The 23504-nt window shown below is 41.6% G+C and overlaps 1 protein-coding gene across 5 annotated transcripts in view; it reads right to left on the reverse strand.

Annotated features, from left to right (window-relative positions):
• The window catches only part of LOC122791042 (myomegalin-like), a 3200315-nt gene that overhangs the window by 86862 nt on the left and 3089949 nt on the right, over positions 1 to 23504 (reverse strand). For all 5 annotated transcript variants that reach the window (XM_044058817.1, XM_044058818.1, XM_044058820.1 and 2 more), the window contains one exon: positions 17945 to 18083. In XM_044058817.1, coding sequence (XP_043914752.1) covers positions 17945 to 18083 — 139 coding nt within the window. The remainder of the gene's footprint in view (positions 1 to 17944; positions 18084 to 23504) is intronic.

Here is a 23504-nt window from a genome sequence, read left to right on the forward strand (position 1 = left end):
AGAGAAGTCACTATATTTGTTATATTTGTATGGTGTTGCTGTAATAGCTCCTTAAGAGTATCAGTCTGCTTTTGAGAATTTAATTTGAGGTTTTCTAAGTCATTTTTAAAGCCATCCATTGTTAAAGATAGTTCCTGTAAGGTAGATGTTATCAATTGCAGTTCTTTTTTTAAAGCAGCATCTGGATGAGAATTCCTTGAGTTGTTCATATTCAGTGACTCAATACATCTCCATGTTATTTGACAGGAAAATTGTTGTTTATCTCCACCAAAATTGGTATTTATATAGTGTAGTAGTTTATCTACAGATTTCTGACGTTTTAAACTTGAAAATAATAAAATTTTCCTATATTATTATACTAGTTTATGGAGCTCTCAAAATTCACTGCTCTCAGTTGGCCATTTAGGCTCCGCCCCTCTTTGCTCTTGAGGTTTCTGATGCATCATTTTTCACCAAGGAGGATATCTTAACCTCAAAGTTGGCTCTGCTTGACCTAATTAGCCCTCTTAGTTGCCTATTTATTTTGATCATCTTCTATTACTATTGCAGTCCCTCTTGCAATTAATATAAGTACTCCTCTCTTCCTTTGCCCTAGGTATTATGACGATTAACCATCCTGAAAACCTTTCTTTATCAAATTCACATGCTCTGTTATTTCCAGGTGTGTCTCCTGTAGCATAAGTATTTGCACTCTACATTTTTTAATATAGTTCACTACTTTTTTGTATTTATCTGTAAGATCATGAATGTTTAAAGACATTATAGAAAGTGTTCTATTCTTGAGAGATTATTATTCCCACCTTCTATGTATAACAGTTTTTTTTTTTAAATGCCTAGTTTCAGCTTTTGTGTTACATGCATGTACTGTTTGGCAGGTTAATGTTTTATACAGTTGTTTATTGACATCTCCATTTGAGCCAATGTCACATCTTACAGAATGTTTTGTTTTATTTAAAACCCTCAAACAAAAATACACACACACCCCAAATACCCCCCAAAACCGAATTTGTTGCCAATTTATTTTGATGAGAGAGTTTTTGTCTTTATGGAAATTACTCTTCTTGATATTTGCCACAATTGTTTTCCTTTTGTTGTATATCCTGTTTAATTTGGGATGCCACCAGGGTGGTTTGTTTCTGGGGATAGTTCTGGCCTTACCTCAGGTAGGTACAGCAGCCTCTATGCAACCACTAACATGGTTGTACGGAGTTTCTGAAAGCAATTCACCCTAGACTGGTGTCTTCTCAGGGTTTGGAGAAGCACTGAGTTTTGACAAACTATCATTTAATAACAGGTAATTTGTCTTGGAATAGTTCCTGTTACTGGTTTTAATGGGATTATGCAGTTGATCTTGATTTCAAAGGAGACAACTTTATGGTCAGACCTTATCAGAGAGGATGAGACATGGGGGGGGGGGGCTAGAGGGTGCAGCATTCTCCCAAATTTGTGAGCACTAGGTCTAGTATATTGGAGCCTCTAGTAAGCGTACTCATTATCTGGTCAAGGTTGTTTGGATTTTCAAAGTCCAGTAATCTATGTTCCTGTACATTTGAGGTAATGTAGAACTCTCAATCTATAACGGGGTAATTAAAGTCTCCCATGAGTAGGGTGATAAGTTGGATGGTAAGTGTCTCCCATAGGTCCAAGTATGCATTTTGAGCTTCTTGGGACATACAGGGTGACATGTAGCTGGCTATGACATGGTATGGAATTTTCTCTGTGGTGATCTGTATCCTGACTGACCACCCTAGAGGTATGCTTGTTATTAATGTATAATTAGACACCTCCTCCTTTAGCCTTTGTGTGTGCAGTTACTGGTTTACAGATGATTTCCTAGTTTCAGAAGCTGGGCCACTCAGATCACTGCACACATTTGGTTATTTTAGTTACAAAGATGAAGGATGACAGAACACCCTCCTTAAGCTGTCACACTATATGCAGCACATATGCTGATCCTAGCTATCCATAATTCTCATGTGCAATATCCCAAGTAGGCAACATCCCAAGTAGGCAACAAGGAGTCTGGCAGGTTGCTGTTCACTAAACCTTCACCAGAGGTTAACGCTTTCATAACTGCTCTGGACTGCTAACTGGTTTCACAGCAGCAACACACAAAAAGGACACCCTCTGTGCCAGCATACTTGAATTGGTAAAATATTGAAGAGGGGTCAGAAAATGTGAATTTAGTAGTTTAATATATTTCATACTTAATTCTGTAAATAACCTAAAACCAGGAACGATGCCACAACATTACTGCAGAAGCTATTACAGCATATTAGGTTTTGCTATATCATGCATAGACTACATAATTGGGATATAGGTCTCGTAAATCTAACTTTTTTAATACTTCAAGTTTTGTATAGGAGTAATGAAATAAGTTCCAGGAGTTCTTTCTGCTCTTTTTTATTTTACTCAACTACTTTGTGAAATAGGTAACACAGTGGGTCACCTAAAGCCCTGAGGCACAGGTGGAAAACACTTTCTTCCACAGTAAATCAAGCCCACATGATTTTCCCTTTTTTTTTTTTTTTTTTTTTTTTTTTTTGAGGATTTTCACTAGTCTTACATTTTTGTGTTTGTGATGTTCTGTGGCAACTACTGCCAAACTGGCTGGTGGTTGTGGCATTTATCACATATATTTTAAAACCTACTAATAAAACTCTTCAATTGGTTAAAAGTTCATCATCTAGTAATGCATAAATATCTTTTATACTGTAACAGTTAACTATTTTATAATAATGTAATCCAATAAGCAAATGCGTGTGTAACTAACTGCTAACGTTTATTACTTAATGTCTGTTCAAGTACATTACTGAATGTTTAAAAATGTTTGCAATATGTTTGAGCTTTTCTCCCAGGGCCTCAGCTGAAAAGTTTTTTTTTTTTTTTTTATTATTATTAAACCCAGTCAAACAAACACAGTAAACAAAAGCAAAATAAAATAAAATGTATATGTTCTGGTGTTTAACATGCTTTTTTCAGGACTGATTTAGTCTTAGCCAAAGCTCTGGCATTAAAGGGAACAGCAACGCTGAGCCTGTTGGGATGGTCTCCCCCATCTTGCTAGAGAAATATCTTATGCAGACTTGTGATAGGTTCGACTACAAGAAGGGATTATTCGCACTGAGAATGGCAAGGACGGGTCAAGAAATCCAAAGCCAAATGCCACCAACAGAAGATCCATAAATGAATGGTGACTTTGCACTTAAAATGCACAGCCAAATGCAGCAATCATGTTCTCAGGTGTGCAAAGAAAAGTACAGTTGTGTAAAATGTTACCATAATGTAGTCCTTCTGTTCACTGTTACAGTATTCATTACAATAGGGATCCCCCTGCAAAGGGCAGCCCAATGTCCAGCCAGTATACCAAAGCCTTAAGTTGCCAAGGGTACACCGTACATCAACACGTATGCTTCCTGCGTATAGCGTAGGGCATAAAGCCGACGTCCAGACATATCATTCTCAGAACTGACAGCCCCAGTAGGAATGTCAGTCTAAGGATTAGAGAGGTAGCAGGCACAACCAGAACAGAAAAGATCCAGGGGGAGGAGGGAGGAAGTGAGTACTGCCACAGTGAAGAGAGGAACATGTACCATTATGGTAATATTTTATACAACTGTACTATGCCCTTCCACTTCCCTGTTGTAGTATTCCTTACAAGAGTAGACTGCAAAAGCTCATGAACAGAGGGAGGCAGAAGGACCAGCAGAGCCCTCTAGGAACCCATGAAGGATGGCCTTAGCAAAACCAGCTCTTGCCCTGGGTATCACATCCAACTTGCAATGCTTGGTAAAACTATGCAGAGAAGACCAGGTAGCTGGTTCAAGAACAGAGTTACTACGTAAACCCTTGGAAAAAAGCACCAGAAGCCACAACCCTAGTAGACCGAGCCTTAACCAAAGAAGAAGGGCCATGAAATGAATAGCAAAAAGAAATGTCTTTAGATATACAAGAAGAAATAGTTTGCTTGGAAAAAGCCAGTCCCAAAGATCTAGAATGAAAGGAAACAAAGCTGCTCAGAAATGAGTAAAGCTTTGTTCTTATCCAAGTAAAATCTGAATTACCTATGCACATCCAAACTGTGCAAAACCTTCTCACTAGCAGACTGTGGAGAAGGGAAAAAAGTGGGCAAATGAATAGACTGATTAAGACACAACTCATTCACCACTTTGGGCATAAAAAAAGGATTAGTATGAAGAGACACTCTGTACGGAAAACTAAAAAAGGGGGAACAGACATAAGGGCTTTAAGCTCAGATACCTGTCTGACAGAAGTAAGGGCCAACATTCTTGTGGTGTTGTTATAGTTGGTGGCTTTGCAGTTGCCCGCCCCTACTGTAAATTTGATCTGGGACACCCCTCCCAGTCTAGTGTTCACTGTACTTAATACAGAGAGAACATTTGAGAAGGCCATCCCACTTAGGTTCTTATCCTTGAATTATCTTCTGCTCCTCCTTCCTCTCTCCTTGCACTTTGCTACCAAAAAAAATTGCACTTTATTCATCTCCTTTTACTGTATTTGTATTTCGTCCTACTTTATTCCTTTATTTTGCTTTTGCGTCTTCTTAAAAGTACTCCGTTGTATTCATTCAGCTGCATTTATTACAGCTTGGTAGTAGCCTGATTAAATTGTAACTGTTATTCTAAGCCTTTTGGTTTAAGCACTTGGGCTCCAGACCAGTTGTTTTACATTAAGAAGTTTTGTGGTCTGCACTGTTGTGGCAGGACAGGTAGCTTACATCCTTCTAGGTTGGGAATTGCTGATTGAAGGCTCAGTGTCTGTTATTTTAAAAGTGTATTAGTTCTGGTTTAAGCACTTGGGCTTCAGGCTGGCTATTTTACATTAAGAAGGTTTGTGGTCTGCACTCTTGTGGAAGGAGAGGCTAGAGTCTGCCCTTCTGAGCTGGGAATTTCTGGTTAAAGGCTTACTGTGCCTACTTATTTGAACCGTTTTTTTCTGAAACTGGTGCACCTTGTTTGCTGCAGCATAGACTAGATTCAGGCCTGCTGAATCTAGTTTTGTTTGTATAACGTGAGCACTAATCCAGGCCATCTTTTTTTAGAGACGGTTCCCTGCACCCTAGTGGCAGGAGTGTGCAGTTAGAACTTGTCTGATCGAAGACTGCTGGAATTGGGCTCAGTTTTTAGCTTTCTATTGGTTAATTTGTTTAAATCAGTTTGCTCATTTGCTACTGTTATAATAATAATAAAAAAAATACACTTTATGCATCGCTGCTTAGCTAGGGTTACACTATTCCCGGAGCCATAAAGTCTGCTCTTGAAATTTTCCCTTAGAACTAGCCAGTCTTTTTTTAGTTTTAGCACTCAAATCTGTTTTCTTTGAGATCAGCACTTGTTCAGAACTCATTGTAAGTAATAAATAAGCTACAAATTACTACAGCACTCAATTTTCCTCAGTGTGTAGAGGAAAACAGCTTTTAGTACTTAATAAGTACCTATCCAGGCATGACTAAGGGTCAGCTCCCGATGTTTTCTCTCCTGTCTACCTGATGAATCTGGGCATCTTGGGGCAATGCAGCAATTGCCTCATGTACACAGACAACCCTCTCCTCCTACCACCCAACACTACTACCTGTGAGAGATGCACTTATGTAGCCAAACTGGAAGCAAAGCTCTCTTCACCCAAGACTGAACTAGACAGTCAAGAGGAGAAGATAAACACTTGCACCACACCACACTCATCACATAGTCCCTCAATACCTACACCACCAAAGCACATACACAGAAACACAAAACACACACCTACATTCGCGGAGGTTCTCAAAAAAAATCTGCTCAAGCAACAGGGACCTCCAAAGCAGAAATGCAAGCAACCTCCACCCCCCCCCCCCAACACAACCCAAATGACACACAGCCCACAAACTCAGTACGCCACCCAACCACAGCCCATAAGGCATAACAACGTACCCAACATTCTAGTCATAGGTGACTTTATAGTCAGGCACACTGATGTTCCACTCACCAGGCTAAACAAGGAGAAAGTTACTGTCAGCTGTTTGTCAGGTGCCAGGATCTTCCACATAACGCACGCACTCAGTTCATTCCAGAACATGTACAAATATGACTCTGTCATTGTCCATGTTGGTGTGAATGACCTGAGACGCACCTCCCTGGACTACATGAAAAGAGACATGGAGGAGCTCTCTGATCTTGTAGCCCAGGCAGGTATGACCCTAGCCCTGATTAGCATCCTGCCATCACCCAGAATGATACCATAGTACAAGGACAAAATGACTGACTTCAACAATTGGCTAAGCTTCTGGTGTCATTCTAAGGGAATCCAGTATCTGTCTGCCTGGGATGACATGATCGACAGACCAAGACGTTTTGCCAGAGATGGCCTGCATGTCGCCCATGGGATTCGGGATACTGGCTAAGGCTCTTGCCACCCCTATATTCCCTTTTTAGGCAAGATACAAATGACAAATTCACCACCGTAACAGGTACAAGCAAGCAAAATCTGAGGGTAATGCTACTCAATGCTAGAAGTCTAAACCTCAAAATGTACTCACTCGAGGTACTCCTTAAAATGGAGAACATTGACATCTGTGCAGTGACAGAGACCTGGTTCAAGGCGACAGAGAGCACTCCTGCATTACCAGGCTATAATTCATACCACACCTTTCGGCCACCTAACCTGGACCGAAACACTAAAGGCGGAGGCGCGTCCATATTCATTAAGGATATCCACACCTCCAGGCTAGTTGCTCTGCATAATGCATCTGAGATTATCCAAGTGCAACTAACTCTGGGCAAGACCACAATCCAAATTGTAGCTTGCTGCAGATCCCCCAACCATGCCCCAGGATTCCTACTCATTTCTTGATCCACTGAAAAATATTAGGGTACAAACCAACACCCTAATAATGGGCGATTTCAACTACCCCACCATTTAGTTGTGTACACTTACCATAAATGTAGATGTTCAAGTGTATTCACTGTTGCAGTCCTCACATATGGGTTATTCGGCTCCCGAATGCCCTCAGTCGGCCCGAATACCAGAGTCCTTGGTATGTGACATTGGCTGCCACCGGTTGTAAAACTGATGTCAGTACGTCGTGTTTAAAGGGAGGCAGTCAATGCCACTTCCTCAGTTTTTCTTGCCTTAACTGTCAGGAGCCCTAAAAAGAAGGCTAATCCAGGAATGGTAGCACCCTGGACACGTCATACAAAAAATAAAAATCCATAGTCTGTGCCTTAGGAAAAAAGGGGGAATGGAGGGTGGGAAACCAGGACTGCAACAGTGAATACACTAACATCTACATTTATGGTAAGTGTACACAACTGTACTATGTTCTTATTTCACTGTTGCAGTCCTCACATATGGGTCGATTCCCAAAGCCCAGTAAGAAGACAAAGGGGGGAGGGGAGGATCACAGATTAAGGGTTGGTAAGGAGGCCCTGCAAAACCGCAGAGGCAAAACCAGCCCTGGATTTAGAAAACAAAGATAGATTGTAATGCTTTGTGAAAGTATGGGCAGAAGACCAAGTAGCTGCTTCTAGAATGTCCTTAGTAGGCACACCTCTCAGAAAGGCTGCAGAGGCTGCTCTAATAGAATGGGTCCTAATACCCTGAGGGGGAACCTTCTCGTGCTGCAGGTAACAAATGAATGCAATGAGAAATCCATTTGGAGATGGTTCGTTTTGAAATAGCTTTACCCTGAGCCCCAAGAGTAAAACTAACCAATAACTGTTCAGATTTTTGAAAGGATTTAATCCTAAGTAAAATCTCAGCTGTCTATGCACATCAAGAGAGTGCAGAAGCCTTTCCCCTTTATTTTGAGGGTTGTTGAAAAATGTAGGCAGGTGGATAGACATAATTTGGGTTAAACTGGAAACTACCTTAGGCATAAAGTAGGGATCGGTTTTCAGAGAAACTCGATCTGAGTGAAAAATAATGAAAGGTTCTACTGCCATTAAGGCTTGCAGCTCAGATACCCTTCTAGCTGAAGTAATAGCTAAAAGGAAAGCAGTCTTCCAGGATAGAAACTTCAAATCTGCAGAGGCAGCTGGTTCAAAGGGAGGCAGAGAGAAAGTTTTTCCAGGACAAAATAAGATCCCAAAAGGAGGAGTAGGAGCTCTTCTGGGAGGTTTAAGATTACTAGCTCCCCTCAGGAACTGTTTCATCAAGGGGTGAGAAAAAATGGGTTGCTCAAAAGAACAATGAGCCGAAACTGCTGAAGCGTGAATTTTGATTGAAGAAAAAGAAAGTCCACCATTAAACAATCCTGCTAGGTAGTCAAGAATGAATGAAAGAGAAGGATGAGAAGAGTCTTCTCCTTTAGCTAGCATCCAAGAGCAAAATCTCTTCAATTAATCTGCATAAGTTTTTCTTTTACTAAGCCTCCTGGCCTCATGAAGAACTTCAACCACCTGCTGGGAAAGATTTAAGGTATTAGCCAGGCAGTTAAATGCAGAGTTTGACGATGAGGATGAAGGAACTTTCAACCTCCCTGAACCAACAGATCTGGCACCAGGGGAAGATGCCAAGGATGATCCTGGGAAAGACTGCGAAGGAGGGGATACCAATGCTGCCTGGGCCAATCTGGAGCTATCGAAATAGCCTTTGGTTTTTCATCCCTTATCTTTAACAGCACTCTGGGAAGAAGAGGCAGAGGAGGGAATGCATAAACTGAGAGATGTGTCCATGGGAAGGACAACGCATCCACACTCCAAGCTTTGTTGTGAAACTCCCTGGTGGAGAAGGTTGGAAGGAGGTGATTGGTGTGAGAGGAGAAAAGATCCACTTGTGGGGAACCCCAATGATGAGTGATGCAATGGAAAATGTTCCTGTTCAGTTGCCACTCGTGAGGATCCTGAACATGTCTGCTCAAATGATCCGCCAAGGAGTTTAGCCTCCCTGGAAAATTCCCCGATTCTTTTCTTAGACTGTGGAAAATCCTGACATTCCCATTTGAAAAACTCCCTAAGAGTATTCAAAGTATCCCCAAAGGAAAAATCTTCTGGCGGGGAGGCAGAAGGGATAGAGGCCTCAGCATCAGAATCCTCAAAGGCAGACAAAAGTTGAGAATTTCCTTCTTTGCCAGCAGACATACTGGAAATCTCAGAATCTGAGACAGACAAAACATCAGGAGATAACTCCCTAGCCCTCTTTGAAGGGGGGGGGGGTGAGAACCCCTAATCAGGGAAAGAAGATCACCAGCCATCTTTACCAACTGGGACTGAGGTAAGGGAGAGGAGGCTGACGCCCGTTTGTGTGTAGGTTTGTGGCTGGAAGGTTTACTAGCAATCCGGAGGGACTCGGGAGGCCTAGCAACAGAAGTCTGAGCTAAGGTAGTCGGTCTGGTTCTGGTCTCATGTTAAAAAGAAGAGGTGTCAGAAGCCCGTGCCTGCAAAGCAGCTCCGAACCCACCTGAGGTGGCGACAGGCAGAGGGTCTGAAGATGAAATAACAGCCTGTGGCATGGAGAACTCCGTAAAGGTCTCAGCAGAGGCTTGCGGCTGAAAATCTGCGAACTGCAGGGGCTGCGAAAGCGCCTCACTAACTACCACTGTGCTGACGACCAATTTCACTGATGCGTCATCAGTGGATTTAACCCTAGGTCTGTCGCGGTCCTTGTCTTTGCATTTCCTAGGAAGATCCGAAGTTGGGAGGCCAGAAGATGCCATACCGACGAACTTAGGCCAGACTCCGAAATGCTTATACAAAATCTTAGCTCTACGGCGTATTGTACGCAGGTTAAAGGAAGCACAGAGATCGCAGTTAGGGACGTCGTGCTCAAGGCCCAAACAAGTTATACAATAGGAATGGAAATCACGGTGCGGAATCTGTTTTCCACAGGCAAGACAATTATTAACTTCATCTGACATTCGTTAAAGCAAGAAAAGGGGACCCCAATGGGGTACTTATCTGAAGGCGTCTTCAACTTGAAAGTCGGAAAGCAAAACAAAAGTAAACGGCCAACCAGCACTAGTGGGAATTGCATCTGCTTCGGGCTCCGTGGCAAGAAAGACTGAGAAAATGGTATCGGCTGCCTCCCTTTATACATGACGTACTGACATCAGTTTTACAACTGGCGGCAGCCAACATCATATAGCAAGGACTCTGGTATTTGGGCCGACTGAGGGCTACCGGGAGCAGGATCACCCATATGTGAGGAATGCAACAGTGGAACATGAAGAATATCTACTCATGTACCAACTCTTTTGCTCAACATTTTCTGGAATTCATAAATTCCAATGCCTTGGATCAACTTATCCACATCCCCACCAGGGGCAGCAATATCCTTGACCTGGTCATTACCAACATGGGCGACCGGTGTTCCACACCAGAGGTCAGTTCCTCGTTGGTCAGATCAGACCACAAGCTAATCACCCTAGACATCCACATCCCACCCCCACCCCCCATTAGGGAAACCACTGTAAAATATTTCTGCAAAGCCAACTTCACGTTTCTCAAGACAAAAGTGGCAAACTTCACGACACCCATGCAGACGGACAATAGAGGTACGAGTGTTGAATCCTACACAAAAGCACTTTATAAGCACTTACACAAGTGCATGGGTCGTGCTATCCCTAGGAGAACCAAGATGCAATCCTCCAAAAAAGGAAGCCAATCTGGTAGTCCCCCCATAAACAAATTCTACAACAGAAGAAAGAAACTGTTGCAAAAATGTGTAAAATCCCATGATTGGAGGAACTCCCTGGTCAGCCTCAGTAAGATGCTAAGATCCCCCATAAAATCCTCCAAAGCTAGTTATGAAAACAAAATCGCCACTGATTCCAAAGACAACCACAAAGCATTCTATAGCTATGTCAAGAATCTCAATGGCAACACTCAGATCTGCTCTGAGTTACAGTACAACAGCACTAAATATACAGAACCTACTGATATTATCAACATCCTGGCAGGTAGGTTCAGTGCTAACTTTACCCTCGCACCCGCTAAAGGGCCCATCTGTATACCAGAAGAATGCAAAGTTTCTGTAATCACGGCTGCACAGGTAAAAACCACACTCTTCAAAGACAAGAACACACCATCCATGGACTTGACAACATCCCAGGCTGCGTTCTACAAGAACTACATAACGAACTGGCACCCCACCTAAGTACCATGTTCAATCACAGCCTCACCCTCAGGCTTTGTGCCCACTGAATGGCGCACAGTGATAGTTATCCCACTCCACAAAGGGAGAGCCACTACGGACCCCAGGAACTACGAGCCTGGTCTGCAAGGCCATGGAACATATTGTCATGAACTTATAAACAAAGACATTGGTAATCTCCAAACTCTGGACCCCACCCATTTCGGGTTTGTAAAAGGCACATATCTCCTAAACCTGACGGACTTCTTTGAAGCAGTCACCAAAGCCGTAGATGAGGGTAAGGTGGTTCACACAGGCTGTCTAGATCTCGCCAAGGCTTTCAACACCATCCCCCACTCTGGAATTATAGGTAAACTCACTAAACTAGGTATAAATCCCTATGTCACAAGATGGGCTGCCAACTGGCTCACTGACAGAACCCACACTGTGAAAGTAACAGACTTCAAATCCGACTTCAAACCAGTGACAAGTGGAGTACCACAGGGTTCAGTCCTGTGTCCTCTCCTGTTTGATATCTACTTCTCTGAAGTGCAGGCTAACACAGAAGGTCTTTGGCTAACGAAGTTTGCAGATGACTGCAAACTAGGAGCCATAATCGAAACTCCTAATGATGTGGACATCCTACAAAAGGGCCTCACAGACAGATGCCTGGTGACAAAGCCATGGCCTCAAGCTCAATGCCAAAAAGTGCATTGTCATCCCCTTTGGTAAAAACTCTGTACCCATGAACTACCACATAGGCGGTAGTCTACTTAACACCGAATGTATGATGAGACCTTGGGACACAGATGAACAGTAGTCTCTCCTTTGATAATCACATCGCCACAATAGTCAGGAAGTCCTTCTACATGGTACACCTCATCACAAAAGGTTTCTCATCCAGCAAAAAGAGGTCATTGTTCCCCTCTACTCGTCACTCATTAGACCCATTATAGAGTACAACGCCACTTTTGGCATGTACCTCTCAAGACATCTACAACAACTGGAAAGGCCACAGAAATACCTCACAAAGAGGATTATCGGCCTCAAACAGATGCCCTATGCGGACTGTATCAAACAATTCCAGCTTTACTCCGTTGCATATTGCCTACTCATAGGTAATCTCTGCCTAACATACAAAGCTATGTCAAAGCCTGAGCTGTTGGACATGCTCCACTTAAAGAAACCCCAATCCCTCCGAGCTACACGTTCTAGGGACCTAAACCTTGTCACCAAAATAAACAGAACATGCTGGAGGGATAGATTCCTGTCCCAGAGACTTCCCATACTCTGGAACAAACTACCTATCTATATCAAACAAAGCTCTTCATTAGCACTCCAAGAAAAATCTTGATGATTGGATGGGAAATAGGAAATTCACCCCGGGGATCACTTCTGTAGCTCTGCTCGACAGGGGCACAGGAAAATACTTTTCTTGGGTGGCGAAAGCCAGTGTACCTTTTTGGCTAGGCTTATACAGGCCCTAGGGCCAATAGCGTAGTACCTAACTATGAACCTAAAATAACAGTCTTTCAAGAACGATGCTGCAAGGAAGCTGAAGCAACAGGTTCTAAAGGAGCCAGTGTCAATTTCATCACAACAAAATTAAGGTCCCAGGGAGCAGGGATGGATTTCCTGGGAGGTCTAATATGAAGGATGCCTTTAAGAAATTGTTTAGCCTCAAATCTAGAGGCTAAAGGGGGTGCTAGAGGCAGACATGTTGACTTTAATAGAAGAATATGCCAACCTAGCATTGAGCAATTCACACAAATAAGAGAAAACCAAAGGAGCATCCATAGAAAGTTGACCAAGGTTACGAGAAAGGCACCAAACAGAAAACCTCTTCCATTTGGTAAATAGTATCTCATAGTAGTGGGTTTCCTAGCCTCCTGCAGGACCCTAAGCATGTCCTCAGAAAGTAGATGCCTACATGGAATCAAAATCCTGTCACCGACAGTTTCAGTTGAAGAGTGAATAGGTGGGGATGGATGACAGATCCCTTATCTTGTGTGAGTAGGTCCACCCTGTGACCCCCTTAGCTAAATGCAGAAGAAGAGGGAACCAATGCTGTCTGGGTCAAAAGGGAGTCACCAGCTGTTTGATCTTGAGCATGACTTTGGGAATGAGAGGAACTGGAGGGGAAGGCATAAAGAAAATCACTTTCCAGGGTATCCACCTTCCAGACCAGAGGACACAGGGTTTTGGCACAAAAAAGAGGAAGCTGTCTGTTCAGAGGGGAGGCAAACAGATCTACTTGAGGAGTAACCCACTGGTGGATAATGTCCACAAACATATCCCTGTGAAGCATCCACTCATGGGATTGTGATAGGGACTTGTGCAGGGTCTCTGCCACACTGGTCTGACCTGAGGGAAATGTAAACTGCCTGAAATATCACCTAATACTGGATAGCTAGCTCCCACACTTGAAGTGCTAACCTGCACATGACATAAAATCTTGTCTTCCCTTGCTTGCTGACATACTATATAACTATGGTATTATCTGTCAGTACCTTGAGAGGCCCTAGAATGAAGAGAGGATGAAATGCTTGAACAGCCAACAGAACAGCTCTCATCTCTTTGACACTGATGTGGTCTTTCCTTTGTTGAAGCGACTACAGGCCCTGCACTTTTACAGAGCTGAAAGAGCCCCCCCCCCCCCCCCCCATCCGTCTGAAAGTATAAGGTCACAAAGGCTTGGGAGGTCATTGTTAAGAAGAAACCTAGAACTGAATCATTGTTATGTAAAGCTTGCTGCAACAAAATAACTATGCAAAGTTAACCATGAGTAGCCAGAATGCAATTCAAATCAAATATTTTACTGTACACATTTTAAGAAATGGATAGATCGGCTTAAAATCTCGATTGATGTATTTTTTTTAATAAAAAAATCATGGGAAATGCTGTTCAGAAGTGAAGAGACCTATGAGCTAATAGTTTTAGTGGCACACCTGTCTGTGATTTGTTTGATGTCTGTTGTCATGCAAAGTTGACTAATTAGTTGAATCTAGCCAAGCTGGAAATGTGAGAGGGGAGATGGGAGGAGTAACTTGGCCAGGAACTGAAACTTGCAAAACTGCTATTTGTAAAGTCTTTTTTTATCACAGTAGTGAGTTAACGCTTTTGCGAGCTTCTTTCAACGAATAGGAACAATTCTACGACAGCGTGTAGACCAGTCAATGATGCATCATCTGCAGACAGTTTTTTTCAGGTGTTCCATTCTAAGCGAATGGTAGTCTAGTCTGAGAACAAACTGCTACTTTTTCTCACAATCTGAGCTCTCAGTACATTAAGGGACAGATTTAGCTTTGCAAAGGAATCAGGATGTCTGACCCCATGAGTGCAGACCAGGATTAAAATAGAAAATTAAAATTAGGAATGAGTACTTATTTTTCTGTAGGCAGCTTTGGGAGGTGCAGTAATTCATGGATGTATAAAAAAATAAATTTTTTCCCCATCATTTCCCCATAGTGGTTCTTTAAGTACAGAAGAGTTGAATGAGGTGTGTAAAAAAGTAAATAAGGATAGTGAACGTGGACCAGATGAAACAGGGGCATAACTCTCAACCTCTTAGAGCAAGACATCTGGACAAAGCCATAAATAATGGGATGGCAAAGGTTCAAAAATAGGGACAATTTTTAAATATTCTTCTTACAAACTTAGAATGCTGACAGACTAACAGGTTTTGCATTAACATGAATTTTTCTGAAGGGTATGAAATGTAAAACTCAAATATTTGTCACTCGTTACAATTTTATGAAAAATGGACCAAAAATATAAAGCAAAAATCTGACATTCTGCGAAAAATTGTACAGTTGAGCGGCATGATTGAGAATGAGCAGAAGTGTGCAGTAGTGAAGTTATGAATAAGTTGTTTCAGCAGGGAATAAGAGAAAGTAAGGTGTATAAAAGGGTAATAAGATTAACATTTAAAAAGGGGAAACAAAACACAGGAAATTAGAGATCTTTGACATTAAGTAATACAATTATAAGCCGTTTATGAAAATATTTACAGAAGAGATTTGGGAATGTAACACGAGAGATACTATATGAAAGAATTTACAGGGTGGATGAAAAACAGGAAAGGTGCTGATTATAATAAACAAGATGGTTGACTGCACTGAGAGGAGAAAGTGTGCAACATAATTGGCTGTGTCGTGGAAAGTTATTCAACACTATAGAGCATAACTGTGTGTTGGAAATTATTTAAGCTTATGAACTGGGGGGGAAGGTGGAAAACTTGCTGCATTCAATGTACAGTAATACATGGAGTAACGTAATGGTTAATGAAGGGACTGGTGAGGAGGTGTGTATTACAGGGAAGTGAAGCAAGCGTGACCCATGAGTGGAGTTTTACTTGCATTAGTTATGAATACAGTCATACTAAAGTAAGGAATGGGCTGAGATGATCAAATGGAAAATGAAAGATGGGGTTAAAATTCCGGCATTTACGGCATATGCTGGTGATTTAGTTACAATTACCAGGAAGAAAGTGTGTGTTTAGGGAATGATTTACATTGTTGAGAAAGAGCTAGGTAAAGTCAGATTAGTGCTGAATAAAGATGAAAGTAAAGCATATAGAGAAAGCTGTAAGAATGGTGTGTGTGTGTGGGGGGGGTGGTTCAGCATGGTAGATAAGTATAATGGGTATTAGTTTGGAAAGACAGTAGCAGATGGAGAACATAAAGCAGAATTTGAAGAAATAAGAAGAACAGCAAATACGTGGGGAACATTCCAAATGACATTTGCAAAAAGTGTATTTGATAAATATATGCATGCTGTGGAAACTAGAGTGCACTAAACCAGTGTACACATTTACAAAATGTCTAAAAATAATTAGAAATTGTTTTGGGGATCATTTAAGGTTCAGGGTTGAATCTCATTAAAAAAGCAGTGCTGTACTGTAAAAAAGAAGATAGAGGGACAGATTTAAGGAATCCCATAGTACCTTCAAGCTTTAATTCTTTATGGGATACTGTCTAGGATGGCAATGAAGGACAAAATATAGTAGGAAAGATGCTACGGGAGAAAAATAATTTTTGATGCCAGAAAGCATATGGAAAAGAAGGTGGCTATATGAAAATAAGGAGGTTAAAGAGTATATTGAAAATATAAAGTTGGACAATTAGGGTAGACTTGAGAGTGTAAATAAAAGTAGGAAAGCATAGTATGAGGAAATTATGGAAAATGTATTATGCGAATCAGTGGGTGCAACAATTAAAAGATAAATAAATGAAAGGCACGTTAGAATTAAAAGGGTTAATAAAATTACATATTTTCTGCTGAGAATAATGTTGCAAAAATTACCAATCAAAAGGCAAATGAAATAGAAGCAGATGAGGGAATGATTACTTCAAATATACAAGGTGGAGAAATCTACTAAACATGCATTACTGGAATGTAAGAAACGTAAGCATGAGAAAGGTTTAAAATGAAAATCAGTTTGAATGTTTTCAGAATACAGATCTGGATATGATGTGGTATGTTATGGGATTTATGAGGGGCAGAAAAAAGAAAAAGCTGTGTTGGAAAGGATAATAGCATTTTATGGATAATCTGTAATAGTTTGTGTTGTATAATAAAATGCAAGATTGTGAATTATGAGAAGAATAAATAAATGAATGGCTGTGGAGCAAGGAGTGATGTGACGAAATCTAGAATGTTAAGATACGTTCTAAATGAATATGTATATGGAATTTACGTGTTCTTGACTTAAAAACTTATTTGTATATTCTTTTTGTTAAATGCTGTAGAGCTGTAGATACATGGCACACTCAGGGAAGTAGCACCCCCCCCCCTTATGTTGCATTGCAGTGTTAGTACCAGAAAATTAATCCAACTTCCTTTTGTGGGAATAGAACCCACATCCTTCTGGTTTTCCAGCACCACAGGAGTCTGCGTCACCTGATGAGGTAATGGCACTGCAATTCTGTAATCAGGGATGTGTCTGTAAAGGGTGATGTGAGGACTGGAGAGATGTTATCTGTGACTGGTGCTGGCATGTCCCCTTAGAATGTACTCCAGCACCATCAAGAACATACTGCACCAGATACAGAACAAATATCTAGCACTCAGGGCTCAGGCCACTCCTGCCTGTCTTGTGAGCCATACTGGATTGGTGGAAGGAGACCCAACTGACTCTCCTCAACCTAGGATATTCAGATCTACTTGGCTTGAAGAGAAGAGTCCTCTGACCCAAGTCATTCCCCCTCCAACAGTAAGTGAAATGATATTCACAGAATTCCCTACCGTCTGAAATATCCTAGGGATAATCTATAATTTAGCACTAAGCGAAAAGAACTAAGAATAAAAAAGTCTTCTCTAACTAGTGAAAGGTATGAAGACTAAATGGAACAAACCAAATGAGAAAAGGCTGGAAGTTTAAAAAATGCATGGGATATTAAAGTTATAATTTTAGTGTTAACATCTGTCAGAGATCGACAGACCTTGGAATATCATCATGGGATACAAAAGTTACTGTTTATGCTAACAACTTCAAGTGATATTAAACTTTTCTCGTTAACTGTTTCAAGTGATCAATGAGATAAAAGATATTCTTGCTTGTGACATAAAAGCACTCTCTCACAAATAAGGAGTGAAGGTAGCAACTTTCTCTCAATCCCTTAAAAGACGCAATACAATACTCAGCAAAATATTTCAGATGAAGAGTAACATTAGCTAGAAACCATCTGAATGGAACAGTACAGAATGACATCCTTATGTGATGCCATAAGTCTTGCAATATAACAGCATGTGAAAAGATAAACAGCATGTGCTCGATGTCTGAGTCACGTGTTTACTACACATATAAATGTGTGCGTTACCCAGGCCCAAAAAAATAAATGGTTCGGTGCAGCTAAACCTTGTACGGAACTTTACTAACATTGTTCGATGATGATCTTCTCCATGTTTTCTTTTAACTGGTTTGAGGCATGCAGCTGTTTTACTGTACCCCACAGTATCTTCTCTTGCTCGGATAACTTCTTGTGCAGCTTAATCACTTGCTTCCTTATCTTGTCATCCTAAATTAAAATACAAACTACAGATGGTTAAACAATTCTACCTAACTGAAAATTATTTTTGAAGAAACTTAAGTACATGTACTGCCAAGATGAATAACACATATAAACACAAATGTTCTTTAGTCCTTTTCTAAATGGATACTTTGCAGCAAGTGAGTATTCAGACTATTAAGGTATCAGTTACTTTATGCCTCCACTATGCAGTTCAGGGTGTTTGGGTTATCAGTTTTCCTTTTTATTTCCACATAACAACGTTGTGTTTTCCCACACAAATATGTATTTAAACCAAGCTGTTAAAAACTTAATGCTTCTTTGAAGGTGAAACAGTAAAAGCAAAAACATCATGTAACAGTGACAAGAAATCAGGCACTAAGAATATACAGCAAATGCTACCATGACTACACATTAGGTAAAAATGTGAGTTTAAACTGAAATGTTGATGATTCATCAGTTTTAATTTAATGCAGATTACGATGGTTCACTTATGCAATTAGACAGACTGGGAAGAGGAAGAAAGGGGGTTCCAGAAGCCCCAGGAGGATGGCCCTAGCAAAGCTTCTTCCAGACATAGAGGAAGAATCTAATTTACAGTGCTTTGTAAAAGTGTAGACAGAGGACCAAGATACTGCTTCTAGAATATTTCTGGAATCCAACCATTTCTAAAAAGCAGCAGATGAAGCCAAGATCCAGGTAGAATAAGCCTTGACTATGCCTGGAATTGTCTTATTGCAGCGGTATAACAAAAGATAATAGCATGAGCGAACTACTTGGAAATAGTCTGTTTTGACATAGGTTGCCCACCCTTTTTAGATTCACAAGAAATGAACAAATTAGAGTTCTAACAAGACTATGTTCGGTCAAGATAGTACAGCCATGCAAGGTATGGAGACAGGGAGACCTTGGCTCAATGTAAACTAAAGTACCACTTTAAAATGAAGGATTATTGGTCTTTAACAAATAAAACGAAGGATTATTAGTTCTTACCAAATAAAATGAAGGATTATTAGTTTTTAACAAAACCCCATCTTTGTGGGAAGTGAAATAGGACTGACCCATCTTAAGAGCCTGCAGCGCAGATACTCTTCTTGCACAGGTCAGTGCAATTAGTAGCATTAGAACCTTAACTCAGCTGGTTCAGATAGAGTAACAGTTAGTCTTTTCTAGCAAAATTAAGGTCCCAAGGAGGAGTCACCTATTCCTAGGAAGTTTGACGTGCAACACCCCTTTCAAAATCATATGAAACTGCACTGACAGAAGTAGATCCATGAGCAGACATGCTGAAGTGGCAAACAAATGAATTTTATCTGAGGGGTAAGACAAGTCAGAGGACAGTAATTCACATAATAATGTAGAACCAGAGAAACACAGTCTGAATGGGTGCTCATTCCTTTCTTGGCATCAACTACAAAACGATACATTCATCTAGTAGCACGTTTTCTTGTCTCCTTTAATGCATGCTGCAAATTATCAGAAAAAAAGGTATTACGACTCTGTCATCCAGGCGGTCAGTTACAGTTGTTTGAGGTCAGGTTGTATCAAATACCCTCTGCCTTGAGTGAGTAGGTCCAGTATATGAGGAAGCTTGTGTGTGCTTTTCAAAAGGAGGGAGAACCACTGTTGCTTGAGCCAGAGGAAAGTTACAATGATCTTTGGAGAGTCATTCTGAATCTTCCGCATGCCCCTGGATGCTACTGGAAAGGGTAGAAAAGCATAAAGTAACATTCCTGTCCAAGGAAAAGGAAAAGAAAAAGCATCCAAGCTTTCTTGAGCCGAATTTTACCAACTGATTTTTGTGTATGGAGAAGAAATTATTTGAGATTTCTCTACAGCTGGATCAGTTCCTAGAAGATCCCCAAATTCAATTTCCTTTTGTGAAAGTCCATCTTGGTCCTGCTCAGCTTGTCTGCGCCACAGTTTTGCTCTTACAGTATGTAAGATGCCTGTAGAGTGAGACTGTGCTGAAAATCCTATAATACAGGCTACAACAGGTAGTCTATACAGAGGGCATGATCTGGTTCCTTATTTGTTTATGTAGCATATCACTGTGGTGTTGACTGTAAACACTTGCAGTGGTCCTGGGGCCACAGACTGAAATAGTTGAGGGCATTTATATGTGGTAACATTGTTTTATTTTTGTAACTTTTGGTCCGTCTTTTCTGTTCCACAGACCTTGCACTTTTATCCACATAGCCCCTCCTCCCCAAGCAAAGTCAGAGGAGCCAGCCTGTTGTGACAGTTTCTGCTGGAGCTTGGGGAAAAAACGGGAGAGATGGATTCTGATAAATTTGGTCTCTCCACCAAAAGAATCTCCCTTTCCACAAACCCCAAAACTGGAATATGGAATGTCAGGGGATGTTGATGTCGGGACCATACAGACTTCTGGTACCTCTGCAGTCTTGCATAAAAGATCATGAAAATCATAGAAGCCAAGAGACACAGCATTCTGAGAAATTCCCTGACTGGGAAAGTAGCCTGAGTGAAAAAAAAAAAAAACTCAGGAATAAAAATGGATACAGATCTACTTTTTCGTGTATAAGAAAAGCTCTTTAAACCTAGGCATACAGGAGATGCCCCAGGAAAACAATCCTGTGAGAAGGAGTCAAAAAAAGAAGTTATGTACTCACCATAACGTTTCATGTTTGCTGTCCATAATCTCATCTTCATTCTTGATGGTTGGGTTCGGAACAGAGTATTGGTTCTGACTCGGCCTAATGCTAAAGCTCGAGAGCTTCCACTGGCTCGAGGCTATACCCTATCCCATTGATGCCTGGTGAGAGTTGCCCAGATTTTGTTTGCAAATACCAGAGTATTCTTATCAAAAACATAAGGTAGACATACTATTCCTTAGCCCATGCGTCATGAAGTGAGAAGGGAATCAGAAACCCATGACCAATTCCAGAAACTTTCCTCTCGATCCTCCAGGTAGGGGGGAAGGAGGGTGGGATGCTGAAGAAAGGACCGCTGAACAGTTAGAGTCCATTGCAGAACATGCATATATTAACATGTTAATGGAACTAAGACTACAGACATTACCATGGAACTTAGAGCCTGAAAGACAAGTCTGGCTGTAGGAGCAGGATGAGAAGGAATATGTTGAACCTGGAACTTTACTATCTATAGGATGACGAGGTAGCAAAGCAATCTGACTTATTGTGTTTAAATAAACACCAATGAACTCCTTCTGTACTAATTGTAGTTTGGAGCTGGAAATTAAATAGTCCCTACACTGATCTAGAAGATGCCTGGTTGGGGCTGTGAGGGGCCAGTCATATAAGTATGGAAACACTCAGAATCTTTGCAGTCTTATGTGAGCTGCCACCACTGCCACACATTTGGTAAGCATCCTGGGGGCTGTGGTGAGTTCAAAGGGCAGGGCTCTGAACCGATAGTGACTGGCTCCCAACCGAAAACACAAGTATCTTTGGAAGTGTTTGCTCATTTTGATGCGATAGTCCTGAAGCTCAAATGAGCACATCCAATCATCCTTGTGTAAAAGAGGTATAATGAACTGAACCATGACCATTCAGAACTTTGAATTCCTTACACATTGGTTCAAATTGCTTAGATCCAAAATCGATCTCGGGTCCATTGTCTTTTTTGGGACTAAAGAGAAATCCTCTTTGGTCTGGTAGGACCTCCAGGATGACTCTTGCCCAACAGCTTCTGAATCTCTTGAGTTGCAGCTTCTCTCTGACTGGGTGGGATGTTAGGAAGCTTTCTTCTTTTGGATGAGGGCATCTGGAAAAATTGTATGAAATAACCTCTGGATATTATTTTTAGCACCCAGGAATCTTTTGCTGCAGCAACCCAGGTGTCTGGGTGCAAGGAAAAGCACCCTCAACTGGCTCCAGAGGCAAGCAGTTGGGCAGTCCTTCAGGAGCGCTGAAAGGGCCTATCTGAAAAGGAATCTTGGAAACCATGGTTTTGCAGGCCTCCTCTACTACAGGGATGGTGTCTTCCATTTGAACTCCCTCCTCTGCCTCAGAAGAAGTTGTCTCCGCATGAATCCTGGCATGATCCTTGGAACTTACGGTACCATATTTTCTTGCCTTCTCTTTGATAAGGAACACTGATGGGTAGAAGAGCGAATCCCTAAGGCAGATAGGACCTTCCCTTCCTGTTCACTGCAGGAAAGGGTTTCTTTCACAGACGGCCAAAACAAGGATGTCCCACCAAAAGAAGCATTGATGACAGAAGACTTGAAAGGCTTTGCAAAGTCGCATAACCGCATCCAGGCTTGCTTCTTGCCCATGAGGTACTCTCTACAGTATAGAAAATCAACCTCATGGACACAGTGGAAATAGATAGCAGCTGCAACGATATTCTATTACAGTCCTCTACAGACATGGACTCCCACAGGGATTTTGAATGCTCCTTGGTCAAATCCCTCTGCAGCCTTGTAAAGTGCATCAAATAATTCAAGGACCTCAAGGCAAAGGTCACTGAGGCAAATATGTGCTTTCCAAACCTGTCCAATGCCCTAGACTCTCTGTTAGGGGGAAGGACAGAGGAGCTCTGTTCTGCTAGCTCCTTTTAAGTGGCTGCTGCCACAGCCATTGCATCAACAGGGACTCCTTTGCTCCAATGAGGTCTTTTGGCGGAGTCAAAATCTTATCTGGATGATGTGGGACTGGTTCAACAGAATCCAGTTCCTTTCATGCACAGTGAAAGACTAGGTAAATGAGCTGATTGACTGGGGAAGTCACTCATGACATAGATGGGCCTGCACCCAAAGCTTCCAGAAATACTATCTCCTCAAGGGAAGGATTATCAGAGGACCAACCACCTTTTCTGCTTAAGGATCTCCAAAATGTCTCCAAATGAGATGTCATCAGGTGTTGATATGCAAGACCCTTCCCCCTTGCTGAAATCAGTATCTTCAGTGAGAGATTCCAAGGGGGAATCTATGCATCTCCTTTTACACATTCTCTTGTGGGAACCTCCTCAGTGGGATGCTTTGATAAAGGCTTGGTTGCCGAAACCGGTCTGACTTTTATCATGGTGTGGCCACAATAAAAAAACATTTATATGCTCTGATGGTGCTGGCTTTGCTTTTTTGAAATGCTTTGGAAAGGTGTCTGAAGACAGGTGTAGTTCCTCCAAAGGAACTGTCTGGATGCTAGTTAGTACTGGCTGTCCCTGTGGATTAGGTCTGATGGGATCAGAGCTCGGAACCATAAGGGAATAAAAAGTAGGATCCGAAGATGTACGAGAGACTGGGTCTCTTAGATGAGAAAACACCCTCTCCACTATCTTGAAGGAAGATGGACCAGCAGAAGCTGTGGCTGGTCACACTGCACCCAAGACTTCCAAAGCACACAAGACACTACTCTGTTCGGATCAGTGTCTCAAGAAAGAAGCCAGACCCGAACTATCTAGTGCCAAGACTCTGAGGAGAGAAGGATGGCTCTGACAGCATGA

The sequence above is a fragment of the Protopterus annectens genome, chromosome 16.part0 (genome assembly GCF_019279795.1).
Source record: "Protopterus annectens isolate FY-2018-M chromosome 16.part0, PAN1.0, whole genome shotgun sequence".
Lineage (NCBI taxonomy): Eukaryota > Metazoa > Chordata > Ceratodontiformes > Protopteridae > Protopterus > Protopterus annectens.